We start from the raw sequence: 13,840 nt of genomic DNA, 5'->3' as shown, positions 1-13,840 counted from the left end.
AACACCTCTCTGTGGCCTCCGTTCTATGCCTGTATCCCTTCTGTGCCCTTGCCCTGCCCACATCTGCTTCTCATTTCCTCCTCCACCATTACAGGCTTCAGACTGCTTAGAGATCATCTGAGTGGTCTTTTCACACCTGGCTGGGTAGCCTAGTGGCTGTTGCAACAAATGCCCACTGTCGGCCTCACCCATACCCAGCCTTCCTGATCATGATCTGGAGTTGTTTTAAAAAGGGTGTGAGTGCCACAGCTTTTTCTCCCTTTTGTTTGTCTTTGTCTTTAACTAATTAGAAATCTCATTAATTGTTTTCTTCTTGACATGAAGTGTAAGTGAACATGAAGAGGTCCATAATTGCTGCACAGGTCATTAAAAGATCAGTACAGGAATTGGAAACACAGAGTATTGAGGTCCTTTTTAAAACATTAAACCAGCATGTTATTTTCCTGTGGTTAGTTCATGTTAGACCTATCTCTGCTCTTCACCCCCCACCTTAGGCGTTGTGTTCTCCTGAGACTCCATGTAAATGTGGAGGTGGGTGGAGTGGGGAGGGCAGAGGCCATATGTCTGACCTTGCTGGCATGTCCTGTTTTTTACGTAGTATCTGTTTCACACTATGACAAATTTTGGGCAGTTATACTCCCCATGAACATAGGGAAAGGACCATGCTTTCTAGTACTCAGGGTGTTAAGTATCTCACTTTACATCAACCCGAAGTGACTTCCCCATAGCACAGAACAAAGTAAGTCTGCATCACTTCTGGGGACTATTATTTTTCTAAAAATAAACCAAACTTGAAAAGGGAGGGAGCTGGGTGTGTAGCCAGTGTGTGCAAAGTTCTGAATCCCATCCCTAGCACATACCCTGACTTCACTGGTCAGATTATTGATTTGACATATTTGCTTAGATACGTGATGAACTGAGAAAGAGCAGCTGAGGACAGCCAGGGACATCCAAGGACAGTCTTAGCAAAATGTCAGAGAAGCTATTGGAATCCTAGTAGAGTAAAGGGGGATTTTGCTTTTCTTTTTTTAATAGAGTTGTACCTTTAATTCCAATTAATAGGAGACCTAGGAGGAGACTTAGGAAAGTGTGTGCCGCATGAGGGATACCTCGTCAGCACACCCGGGGAAGGTATAACTGTTAAGAAAAGCAGTTCCAAACCCAGATTCCAAGGTTAGTGGTGCATGCTTTTAATCTCAGCACTCAGGAGGCAGGCAGATCTCTGAGTTCGAGGCCAGCCTGCCTGGGCTACAGAGTGAATTCCACCCTGCTCAAAACAACAAAAACCCAGATTCCAGCCAGATGGGGTCCAGTGCTCATGGGGCAGACACAGACTGGTCTTTCTAAGTTCCCAGCCAGTCAGGGATACACAGTCTCAAAACACTAAGCAAGACAAAACAAAAACTGAATTTACAGTTCCACACCTAAGTTTCTCCTTGAATACTGCACTGGGTGCACGTGTTTCATTTGGCCCTGAGAGGGTTCTCACTAGTCACAGCAACAGGTGAGTGTGTTAGCTGCCAGTTCAGTCACACCTGAGAAACGGCTTTAGCTGTTATTTCAGCGTCTCTTATTAACTAACTCATGAGAACTCTGGTTCTGTTAGAGGTGCTCATTCCTCTCAGCCGACGGGTCCTTTGCGATTGCATTCTTTGCAAGAGTCTGTGAAAACAGGTGTCAGTCTGGTCCTGTTTGTGCCCCGGGTTGAGTCAGCTGTCGTGGTGTACAGTACTGGCCCGGTTTTCAAATGCTCCCGACTAATGGACACTGCAGAAGGTCAGAGGTGCTGTGAATGCCAGACACGGATGCGCGGCTCGGGCTCTTTGTGGCCGCACATGTAGTGGTAGCTTAGTGTTTGCTGTGCCGTCCTGGAGTGTTTGCTTTGAGCCAGATTTAACATGCACTGAGCAAGCAGCACTTTAAACGTAAGAGATACCAGAAAAGCAGAGAAGTCACCAGAAGTACCCAGAGGAACAGCCTGAGTAGCTGTGAAGCCTTTGTCTTTGTAATGAAAAAGGAATTAAGTGAAGTTTGAGAGAGAGATCTAGACAGTAAATTTGTTCTAATTTTTCTTCCTCTAAGCATACTTTTGTTTTGTTTTACCACAATAAGATTTTAATGGAAGAAACTTAAGGGGAAGTAGATGGGAACTTTTTCTGCTTTACTATTTGAAACTACCCCAACCAGGAAAAACAAAACATCTATGAAAAAAAAACACAGGAGAAAAAGAACGTGAAAACAAAATTATTTCCTAATCAGCTAAGCATTTGACAAGTCCAACAGCCGTCAGGAGATTCCCTATTATCTCTCCCATTATTAATGATGATTCTGATTGTCTGTGGACACTCCCACCCCACTGTTTGTCCTGGGAGAATAAGAGAAGGGACTTCGGAGATTGTCATCCTGTTTTTTAAAACATGGATTTTTTTTTTTTTTCCTAAGAGCCTTGCTAGTTTTCATAGCCAAGATTATTCTGAGCAAGAGCTACCAGGCCTGACCTCACACAGGCTGTCACCCCCAGGTGACCTCACACAGGCTCTGATCCCCCCGGGTACCCCTACACAGGCTCTGATCCCCCCGGGTGACCCCACACAGGCTCTGATCCCCCCGGGTACCCCACACAGGCTCTCATCCCCCCGGGTGACCCCATACAGGCTCTGATCCCCCCGGGTACCCCACACAGGCTCTCATCCCCCCGGGTGACCTGTTTCTTCTATTCAGTGCCTCTCATTTAAAAGATCTCTCTTCCCTAACATGTTCAGTCCAGATGCATCTGCTGGAAGGAAGCTTATCATACAGCTCTGAGGTTTTGAACCCCTGTGCTGGCCCTGCTAAGGAGGGCTTGGAGGTCTGACCCATTGAATACTGAACAGCAATTGTGGGCAGTTTAAGTATAGAGCTACAGAAATGTGAGAACCCAGAGCAAGACAGCAGCCATTATTTACCCTCAAACACAGATAAGATTTGGATTTGGAGAGCACAGCCTGACACAGTGGCGCACGCCTTTCTTTAATCCTAGCTCTCAGGAGGAGGAGGCAGGTGGATCTCCGTGAGTTCCAGTCCAGTCTGGTTGACACGGGCTACTAGGGAGACCCTGTCTCAAATGAGCAAAGATTTGGAGAGTACTGAGAAGGCATTGAAGAAGGAGGGAAAGCTGCAGGTGACCCTTGTGAGAACTGCTGGAGAGACCAAAGATAACTCCGAGAGCAGCTTCTGATGGTTTACGTGTTAGAACGTCCATGTGCTGGGAGGTGGTGCTCAGGTAGGCCTTGTCCAGGCCACATTCATGTACTCAGAGAAGTAGCTGCTCCACATCTAAGAACAGTACTGGGCACCTTTCTGCCTGATTTGAGTTGATTGTCTCCATGTGTGACCACATCCAGAGGGCTGTCAGAACTCCGGCTGACCTGGAGAACTCAGAACTGAACTCCAGCGGATAAGCTACCTGGGTTCTCTGTAGAGAAACACAAGTAAAGGCCACATCCCTGAGCAGTGGGAAGCCAAAGGAAGCCACTTGCCCTGTGCATTTAGCCTCTCGCGTTGTCTAGTTTCTAGACATGTTAGAAGAAATACTAACATGGCACGTGGTCTTCCTCCCTTTCCTCAAGTAAAGAAAACTAAGCAGCTGGTTGTCCCCTTCCCTGACCCTCTCTCAGTCCCCGTGCCTGTCACGCCGTAGCATGCAGCCTCCTCCATTTCCGTCATCCTGAGCATGGATCATATCTAGCAAAACTGGAGTGCTTTTCACTAACAATTCTGTTTATGCTTTTATTATGTCACATTTCTGCATATGGTTCTGTGGCTTTTTTTTTTTTTTAACAGAATCCATTTTCCAATTTAAAAATAACATTATAATAAGAGAGTCTTCTTTTTACCAATTAGGTCAGAGTCCTAAAATTTTAAGACCCAAACCCCATGGTTTAGAGCGAACTGATTCACAAACCATAGCTGACTTTGCTACAAGAAGAAAGGGTATGTACCTGCGTGGGGCACTGGGAATATATGTATTTTCATAATTTTTTATCTTCAAAAGGAGGAAGGAAGAAGGAGAGGGAGCTTTTGTACTACTGCTATTGCAAATTGCTTCGCAGTGTATTATTCTAAAGAGAGCACGTCTCATGAGCCCGTCTGTTCTGATGGGCAGCAGCCGCGTGGGGAATAGTTGATTACATGTCCACTGCAGTCAGCCCCCATCTCTGCATTATTTCCTTCACTTCCAAGGCAGCAGCAGACTCTTTTGCTTTTGCTTATGGGCTGCTGTGAGCCCCAGTTGTCTCCTGTCTTTGTATATGTATGTTTTCTGTCCTGAAATAGAATAAAAAATCATTTCAGTGTTTATACTAGAGCATGACTTAGAAATTGACAGATGAACTCTTATTCACCTTTTTATGTAAAATTAAAAAATCAATAAATAAAGGAAACTTGAAGAAAAATCACCTTCATTCAGCCACTGTGCTGCTACAAGTGTCTATTTTAAGGCTATAGATGGGTAAAACTCTTAACTCAAATTCAGTAACTGTCTTTATTATGCTTGGGCTCTGAGCCCATGTGATCCATAGCTTTGAGATGACAGCTTTGTGCTCTCCTGGCATTTATAAGATGGTTAAGATTGCATATTTTTGAACAAAAAGTAAGAAAGCCTGTGGGAAATTTTTGATGATTCTTTTGGTTTGGGATATAGCAAAGTTCCGGGTCCTTTCAACACATCCTTTTCCATGTATTCACTGATGCTTCAGTGGTGGGCAGTGTGTCTTAGGCAAATGATTAAATCCTCCCTACCCCCCAATATTAAATTTGTAAAACAATGGATTGATGAGAATAGTGCCCAGCAACTTTAAAGGAATCCATGCTTTTACATTCTCATTTAATTTATATCTGCAAGGTGTGGGTTTACTACATTAAGAAACAATGTACAGCTGGGACCTTGAGCTCACGGTCATGGAACAAAAGTTTCAGCTTTGTCACTGAGTGGTTGACACTGTCACTGCAGGCCTTGTTCTCGTGTGTGAGACAGTGCCTACCAAGTAGGAATTGTAGCACTGAGAGGATCTTGTTTGCTCTTCGAGGTTCTGTGCACCCAGACCTTCTCTTTCTTTCTAGCCAAGCCGGCACCTCTGGAAATAAAGCCTCTGCCAGAGTGGGAAGAGCTGCAGGCTCCAGTCAGATCTCCCATCACCAGGAGCTTCGCTCGCGAGTGAGTGTTTTGCTGAAAACACGGAGCTTGGATAGCAGGACAGTTAAATAGTCTATTCTATGAAATAACCTTATAAAATTCCTATTCCAAGGGCAATAGGTTGAACAACAGCCTAGAGAAGCCCCCGTACCAAGGTTCCACAAAGTCAAACTCATGTGTTATAATAAAAATATCTAATATGTAACTGTAAACTACTGAATATTCTAGAAAGGATACATGCTATCACTTATTTTCATACGAGAGTGATTTGAGAACTGTTCCGAGCGTCCGTGATGATCGCTTCTTTCCTTAGCTCCTCTAGATTTCCCATGTCCCCTCGACCTGATTCTGTGCACAGCACGACATCAAGCAGCGACTCTCACGACAGTGAAGAGAACTATGTCCCCATGAACCCAAACCTGTCCAGTGAAGATCCGGTATGTGCAGTCCTCCTCTTCATTTCCCCGTGCTGGAGCTGCCCTTTGAAACCAGGCCAGCTTCCACACTTCTACCCTCACATCTTCCTCTCTGTACTTGAGAAACAATCAGAGACTATGTTTCAAGTGCTTTTGCTCTTTTAAGTACCGTCATAGTCTAGTACTGGCCACAACCAAATCATTCTGTCAGTACAGTTGTAAATCATTGAAAAACACGAAGGTTTTGCACTGCTGTAACAAATTCCCAAGACAACCAACTTATAAAGAGAGAAGATTTGCTTTACTTGGGATGGGAAGTGTCTGTGGTTGCTTGGTTTTGTTGCTTTGGACCTATGGTGGCACATGGCTGCAGCAGAACTACCTGCCTCCTTACCTGTATGGAAGTGGGAAAGAGCCAAGACCTCACCCCTCTTCAGGTGGCCCCAGTGACATAAGTAAAGCCTCTTGAAGACTTCACCATCTCAGTAGTACCTTTGCGAGGATCGCGTCTCCCACACAGCACCCTTTGAAGGGTGCTTCACATCTGCACTCTAGGACTTTACAGCTATTACAGCTCTAGCTCATTTCAAATATTCTCAGCTGTGTTACAGTGAAATCCTCCAGGCCCAGGTTATGACAGGATTCTGGAAGAATTGTCTTAGGCAGAAGGTCTCTGATGATCTTTCAGTTAGGATAAAGAGAAACTAAAAAAAAAAAAAAAAAAAATTACAATCAGAAGTCAAACTGAGGAAATAAAATTAAGAATTGTGTGTGCCTTATCACATTAAGGCAGGAAAGTACTTTGATTTGCCTGATATGTCTAAATAAACATGAGCTAATGAACTTTTAAAATATCCAAATAAGCAAAAGATGACCCAAGCTGTGGCTGGAGAGATGACCCAGCAGCTAAAGGACACTTGCTGCGCTTACACAGCCCCAGAGTTCAGTTCCCAGCACCCACTCCAGATGGTTCTCATCAGTAACTCGGCTCACAAGGGATCTAGTGCCCTCTGCTGGCCTCTACACAGTACCTGCACACATGTGCACATATCTACATGCAAACACATACATGTAGAGTTTTTGTTTTTAAGGACCCAAGTAGAAATAGCTGTGTGACAGATACAACTGAAAAGTCAACTGTGTCCTTTCCAGCTCTCCAGGCCACCGGCTGCCAGGACTCAGTGGCCCATATGGCCCTTCACTAGAAAAGCGTGGGATTTTTAAGATTCCTCAGAATTCTTCACTGTTGGAACACCATGTGTTGATGGAATGCCATGGAAATTCACAGGATCTAACATGCTCTTGGATTTATTAAATCAGTGTAAAAAAATTAATAGTCTCCGAAAAATCAGGACAGATTCATATTATATCTGATATGTTTGTGAAGATCATGTCACACATCCATCAAATGAACCCTTAATAGGGTGCCCAAAAGTTGTCATGGTCCAACACTCCTGCCATAAATGCTGTTAGATTATAACATCAATCAAGTCTGTATATTTCTTAGTTTAGAAAAACCTAGCACTATTGTTTTATTTTGTTACTTAATGTGCAAAATGCTTATAATGAGTCTCAGGATCTTAGAGTTTCTCTGAAAACGGTGTGGGGAAAAGGCTGGTGTAGAGAGACCGGCTGCTCTCCACTAAGACTGCAGCGAGAGCCAATAGATGGACGTCCTCTCACAGGCTGACTTCCAGCCCTGCTTCAAGATGGAGTTAGACACAGAGTTCAGCGAGGAGCTGACAAATTCTCTGGGGAACGGCTAGCTGGAATTAACGGTGCAGGTACTAGGGATGTATGTATCACTGTTGTAGCTTTAAAATACTGTAAAAACTACCCCAGCCAGGGAAAGACGGAGTATGAGTGTGTTCGCATTGGTCACCTTCAGACATAGTGTTACCCACACTCCAAGCTGAGCGTGCCATCCTTCAGAGGAAAAAAATTGTGGTTGTGCATTGCAGGGTTTTTGTTCTTCTCATAATATAGGAAAAAGGGGGTGCCAGTCATTTTAATTGGGCATCCAGCTGTTTCCCGTTCTTGTGAGCTGTGTTATTGGTCTGAAAGCCCTTGCTAAAGTCTGTTTTATTTCTCCACCTGAAGGTCTTTTGTTCTTCCTGGTTTTGCTACCTGATTTTAGAGTCGTTTTATCAAGCAGTTCCTTTGAGGAAGAGATCGGGCTAAGAGAAAGTAGAGGAAGTTAACTAAAGAGTGGAGTCATGATCCATAGCCTTTAGTTAAAATACTTGGAAATATTTTTCTCTAAATAGCTTAAAATTAAATGTGGATATTTATTTTTAAATTTTCCATGCAATACATTTTGGTCATATTCTTTCCCCTCTCCAACTCCTCCCAGACACTCTTCCCACTTTAAAAGCAAGATGTATGAGGGTCCCTCGCTATAAATATGTAATTGAGCTGGGTACATATACAAATATTCCAAAACTGCCTTAGTCTTTATCATGCACCCTCCATTTAAAAATACTGACATCAAGCCAGGCATAGTGGCACACACCTTTAATTCCAGCCCTCAGGAGGCAGAGGCAGATTGATCTCTGAATTCAAGGCCAGCCTGGTCTACCTGTCTCAAAAAAAAAATGTTTGCTTGAGGTTTTGCATCCACCTGTGGCTTTTTGTCTAAGTCTTTTTTATTATTGCTCTTCAGAATTTCATGTGTGGAGGGGGAGGGGAGTTGCCTGTAGGTAAGGGGTTATTTACCTGAGCAAGGGATGCTAGCTACTGTACGGCCTCCTTCTGTACCTATCAGCTGACTGGCTCTCCTGAGGCCAAGTCTTGGTTTAACTAAATTTAAATTCGAGTCCAGGAACTGAAGAGCAGTCCTGGACAACATAGTGACCTTTCCCCACCCCCCTCCACCCCATGCCCCAAGAAGGAGTGGGGACAGAGTGTGGCTCCTGAATGTCTGCCCACTGTTTGCTCTTCTGTGCTTTCAGAATCTCTTCGGCAGTAACAGCCTTGATGGAGGGAGCAGCCCTATGATCAAGCCCAAAGGAGATAAACAGGTCGAGTACCTTGATCTAGACCTAGATTCTGGGAAATCCACCCCGCCACGGAAGGTGAGTGAGATGCCCTCTGTAGATAGTTCAAGCACATGTGGAAAGACCGTCTTCTTTGGGGAAGTCTTAGGAGCCGATTTAAATTTAGTGACTGTTATTTCCTAAGTCACACGCAGCAGAATTATGAAGATGCTAGATTTGTAGAGGTGTGGAAGCTGTACACGTTCTACTCGTTGTGGTTAGTGTAGAAATGATAACTTAACAAATAACAAAGTTTGTCCATGCCTTCACTCTTTAGAGTGAAGAAAATTCGGCTTAGCTGGGCATGGTGGCCACACCTTTAATCTCAACCTTCGGGAGGCAGAAGCAGGAGGGTTTCTGAATTTGAGGCCAGCCTGGTCTACATAGTGAATTCCAGAATAGCTCGGGCTACCTAAAGAAGCCCTTTTTAATAAGAAGCCCTTTGTAAAAAAAGAAAGAAAAAGAAATTATGGCTCAAATCATGTGCTGTTTTTTCTTAAGTTTTAATTTCCATCAAAACTACCAATTAAACCATTTAATTATAATTCTTTTTTTAAACTTTTAATCTATGTGTGGGTATATGCACATGAGTGCAGGATCCCTCAGAGGCCAGAAGCTCCCAGGAGCTGGAGTGACGTGTGGTTGGGAGCCACCAGGCTTGAGTGCTGGAACCAAATTCAGATCCTCTGCAAGAGCAGTATGCACCCTAAACCCCAGCCCTCTTCACTCCTGGGACACCACACTGACTCCATTTTTTGTCATGTTTTCTTACATGCCTACACGTCACTTTTTTTTCCGCCATTCCCTCTCAGACTTTCTGCTAGAGCCTCTGAAAGTCCCTGGAGAAAGTCCATTGGAGTAAATTCTCTCAGGTTGTGTGTCTTTATTTTGGAAATAGGTTTGTTGAGATCACAGTCCCTTTTTTCCCCCTGTGACATCATTAGATAATTTTCAGTATAATAAATTTGAATTTTTTAAATTAAGTTTGAAAAAAATTGAGAAGTTTGCTTATATAAGATGTCATTATAGCCAGGCGGTGGTGGCACATGCCTGTAATCCCAGCACTCGGGAGGCAGAGGCAGGCGGATCTTTGTGAGTTTGAGGCCAGCCTGGGCTACAGAATGAGTTCCAGGAAAGGCACAAAGCTACACAGAAAAACCCTGTCTCGAAAAAAATCAAAAAGAAAGAAAAGAAAGATGTTATTATTTGTGCCAGAGAAAAGCTCAGTACAGTCATGTTTACAGGACCCTGTCTCCTAACAGAATGAGAAAGGCTCAGTTTACTGTGTTGGAAAGGACACTGTCACATACAGGCAGGGAGCTGAGCTATGAGGTCAGTTCTTCACTGAGCCTCTTTCCCACACAGGGACCCTCCTCCACTGCCAACTGCCTTCCTCCGTGGAAGGCACCCTTTGTACATGGCCTGTCTATTGTCTGGCTGCTTTCCAGCTCTTTCCTGTCTGAATTTGTAGTTCAGAGTATGTGTAGACATAGACTTCTTTTCACTAAGCCCGCTCTGCAGAAGTTGTGCTGCCCCACCCCACCCCCATTTATAACTTTTTCTCAATTCTCAAAAGTCTGTCACTGGCTTTCCATACTTCTTCCCTGCTCATATCCTTTGTTACTTGCCAATTAAGACAGTACACCTGCTTCCACATCTTTGTATTTTTCTGTCCTATGTTTTCTCAGTCTAATTTTAGATTATTTTTAACTCTATCACCAAATTTACTAATTTTTAGTTCTTTTTTGTTGAGAGTTTTTTTGGGTTTTTTGTTTCTTTGTTGTTGTTTTCAATTATTGTATATTTTTCTCTGGAATGAAATTCTGTTGGATTCGTTTTAACTGATGTTAATTTCTTTGTATTACTTGGTATGTTTAATGCCTCTTCTGATTTACCCATTAACACTCTGCAGATACTTTATAGTCTGATAAAATAATTTCAGTATTTGAAGTCGTCAGAGGAGGGAATTTGTGTTTATTGTCCGCTAGCCTACACTTACTATGGCTTGCCTCCTGGTGTGTTTGTGCATTTTTGTTACCAATTCAGGGTTGAACTTTGAGGACCTGAATTTCCTGCACAAAGTATCTCTAGTTCCCTTGCCTGAAGCCAGTTGAGATTGGTACTCTAAGACCACATCAGCTTCCTTAGAGGCTCCACTTAGCAGGAGCACCCACCCCGACCCCCAGCATCCCTCCTTCCCCACCCCCACCCCCAGCATCCCTCCTTCCCCACCCCCACCCCCAGCATCCCTCCTTCCCCACCCCCAGCATCCCTCCTTCCCCACCTCCTTCTCCCTCTACCCACCCCCCATTGCACTATATCACTCCACATTCATGGCAAAGGCCTTTGCCGTACAGAGGCTCCCCCCGCCCCACCATTCCCCTCAAATCTTAGTGTTTCCCTGCTGTCTAGTGAGCCTCAGGAGCATTACCAACAGTGATTGTTTTCAGTTACCTTGTGTCTAGTTGCACATTAGGGGCAGAGGGGATCACCTTTTGTAGTTTTGTTTTTCCTTGAATATTACTTTCTTAGGGCTGAGAGTAAGCAGTTGGTACTAGTGCTGATCCAGGCTGAAAGGGTCTTCATAAACTAAAGAGACTCTGGTCTCTGCATTTTAGATGAACCTGGTTTTCTATGACTTTCATCTGTGATGACAGTTTGAATGGTTCTATGTAATTGTAAATTAAGAGAAACCAGTGTCAAGTTAGGAAGGAGGCAGACATAAGTTAAACTGAGACAAGCCTTTTTTAATGTGATTTCAGGACTGCATATGTCTGTCTTTGTTTTTGAGGCAGGGTTTCACTCTGCAGCCCCAGCTGATCTGGAACTCTCTACATAGGCCAGGCTGACCATGAACTCGCAGAGGTCCACCTACCTATCTGTGCCTCCCAGGTGCTGGGATGAACCATGTGCACTACCATGCCCAGCATATTATTTACTTTAAAATCTTAAGTTCCACTCAGAACCGCTCTCACAGATGGCACTTTGTGGGGGATTTCTTTGTCTTTTAGCAAAAGAGCAGTGGGTCGGGCAGTGTGGCTGACGAGAGGGTGGACTACGTGGTGGTGGACCAGCAGAAGACTCTAGCCCTCAAGAGCACCCGGGAAGCGTGGACGGATGGGAGGCAGTCCACAGAGTCTGAAACTCCCACCAAGAGTGTGAAGTGAAGATCACCATTGCCATTGCCGAACAAAGGAGAACTGAGGAGAAGATGGATGCCAAGGGAAGCTGCCCATGCTTGACTCTCTCAGGAGAGCCGGGAGCAAGCAGGAACAGAGAAAAGGACCTCTCAGACATATTCAAGCAAATTAGATTGTAAATGGTGCTGTGTGGTGTTGAATTTGTAACATGTAAATAATGTGGGGAAATAGTGTGTTAGTTCACAAAGGAACATCTGCCCCTAGTTAGCACACCTGTAGTATTACCATGTTGATGCACTTTTTCATTTCAAACATTGGTTTGGGTCTTCCCACTGTACCTTAACAGAATTCCCTCGGGAGTTGTTTTGTCTCCACCACTCTACATAACAATACTAAGTGAAATGAGCTACTTTTAGTTCTGGAAATTCCAGCTGGAGCTACAGGCTAACACATTAAAATGAGAAGTCAGTTCACAAATGGGTTTTTCCCTTGAAGGTGGTAACTAGTAGCTTAAAAGGACTTCTCCTCCATTTTTTTCCAAAATACTGGGGATAATGTATATACTGGTGTCAAGACCTAGTTCTTTGGCTCGTGTATACTTAGGTTTTAATAGCAGAACTTTGTTATTTTTTGTTAATTACAGAGTTTTTGGGTTCATTGCGTGAAGGTTCTGCTGGGTGGGATCTTGCACCTTTGAAGACTGACTCTGGTTACACTATTAAGCCCCCACCCACATCATCCGCACGCAGCCTGTATTGACAAGATGCTCTTACACTTGTTCACATGTGTTAAACATTACTTGCAGAAGGTAGATTACATAACTAATGAGGTACGTACAGGGCACTGACGTGCTAATACACTGATCAGGTTTAGACAGAGAGTTTCAGTTAGGTCTTTGTTAATCCTAGTGTTGGTTTAGAATTAATGAAACAGTTGGCACTCACTGTCAGTTACAGCAACATACTGTGATTCTGAATTAAGTAGACAGTAATTCAAGATTATTACTCTTAAGAATGAAATTCTCTCCTTGACACCATAGTGCCCTTTCTATAATTTTTTTTTTTACTTAATATTCTTCTTGGCCTTATATTTAAATTCCTATGCAATTAATGTTTTATATCTGCATTTTTTAAAAAAATGTCATTTTAATTGATTCTTGTATGTAGCACCTATTGCTTTTGTGAGTAAATGAACTAAGAATTTTGTACTGTGATATGTATTCACTGCCCCAGTTCTCAAACCATTGAAGCCTTGCTGTGCTGTGAAACCCTGTAGTTGTGACTGCCACCCAGCCAGACCTCTGAATCCAGCAGAGGATGGTGCGAGTCTGTCACCTGGAGAATGTTCAGACCATGAATTGGTGTCATGGCACTGCACTTGCCTGTCTTGGCTTTGCCAAGTGATTTGGAAAGCAGCTGACCTTGTCCATTGTCTGCCCAAGTTCTGTACAATCTCTGCATTGATCCTCAGATCCTCACTAATGGCTTGGGAAGGGGACACATAGAACAGAGTGTCCACAGCTGAGGCTTGTTCAGACCTCTTAACTGTTGCCTGAGCACACAATGTGCCCTGATTTCTGGCCCTCTGGCCACAGTACTGTGCCTAATCTGTGTACTATGCTTTTTTTCTCAGTCCACAAGCTAAGTGTTCATAACTAGATGAATTGTAGACATTGGATGCTTTTAAATGTTCGCTTCTTTTTAAACAAAAACTAAAACCCAGAACTGAATTTTGAGGTGGATTTTTAAATAAAAAAAAATTGTTTGAGTTTGGTGTGTGAACTGTTTTATAATTTTCTGTGAACAAGTAACAAATATCAAGAAATGACGTACCAGGGCTGGAGAGATGACTCAGTGGTTAAGAGCACTAGCTGTTCTTACAGAGGACCCGGGTTCAATTTGAGCATCTATATAGCAACTCACAGCCATCTATCATTTTCATTTCTGGGGAATCTGACTCTTCTGTCCTCTAGGCACTGCACACATGTGCACAGACATACATGTAGGCAAAGCACCCATACACAGTTTTTAAAGTACATTTTTAAAATGTTAAGTATGTATTCTCTTTGAATATATA

The 13,840-nt window shown here is 43.5% G+C and overlaps 1 protein-coding gene across 2 annotated transcripts in view; it reads left to right on the top strand.

Moving 5' to 3' along the window:
* Gab1 (GRB2 associated binding protein 1) overlaps window positions 1–13,531 on the top strand; it is an 88,072-nt gene extending 74,541 nt beyond the window's left edge. Inside the window, exons 7-11 of one of the 2 annotated variants that reach the window (XM_036186812.1) lie at window positions 3,883–3,972; window positions 5,101–5,194; window positions 5,487–5,610; window positions 8,541–8,663; window positions 11,636–13,531. In XM_036186812.1, the coding sequence (XP_036042705.1) occupies window positions 3,883–3,972; window positions 5,101–5,194; window positions 5,487–5,610; window positions 8,541–8,663; window positions 11,636–11,791 (587 nt within the window). In that variant the 3' untranslated portion in view covers window positions 11,792–13,531. The remainder of the gene's footprint in view (window positions 1–3,882; window positions 3,973–5,100; window positions 5,195–5,486; window positions 5,611–8,540; window positions 8,664–11,635) is intronic. The other variant, XM_036186813.1, reaches the window with a different exon arrangement.
* Window positions 13,532–13,840: the final 309 nt, after the last annotated feature.

The sequence above is a fragment of the Onychomys torridus genome, chromosome 5 (genome assembly GCF_903995425.1).
Source record: "Onychomys torridus chromosome 5, mOncTor1.1, whole genome shotgun sequence".
NCBI lineage: Eukaryota > Metazoa > Chordata > Mammalia > Rodentia > Cricetidae > Onychomys > Onychomys torridus.
This window is presented reverse-complemented; position numbering and strand designations above follow the sequence as displayed.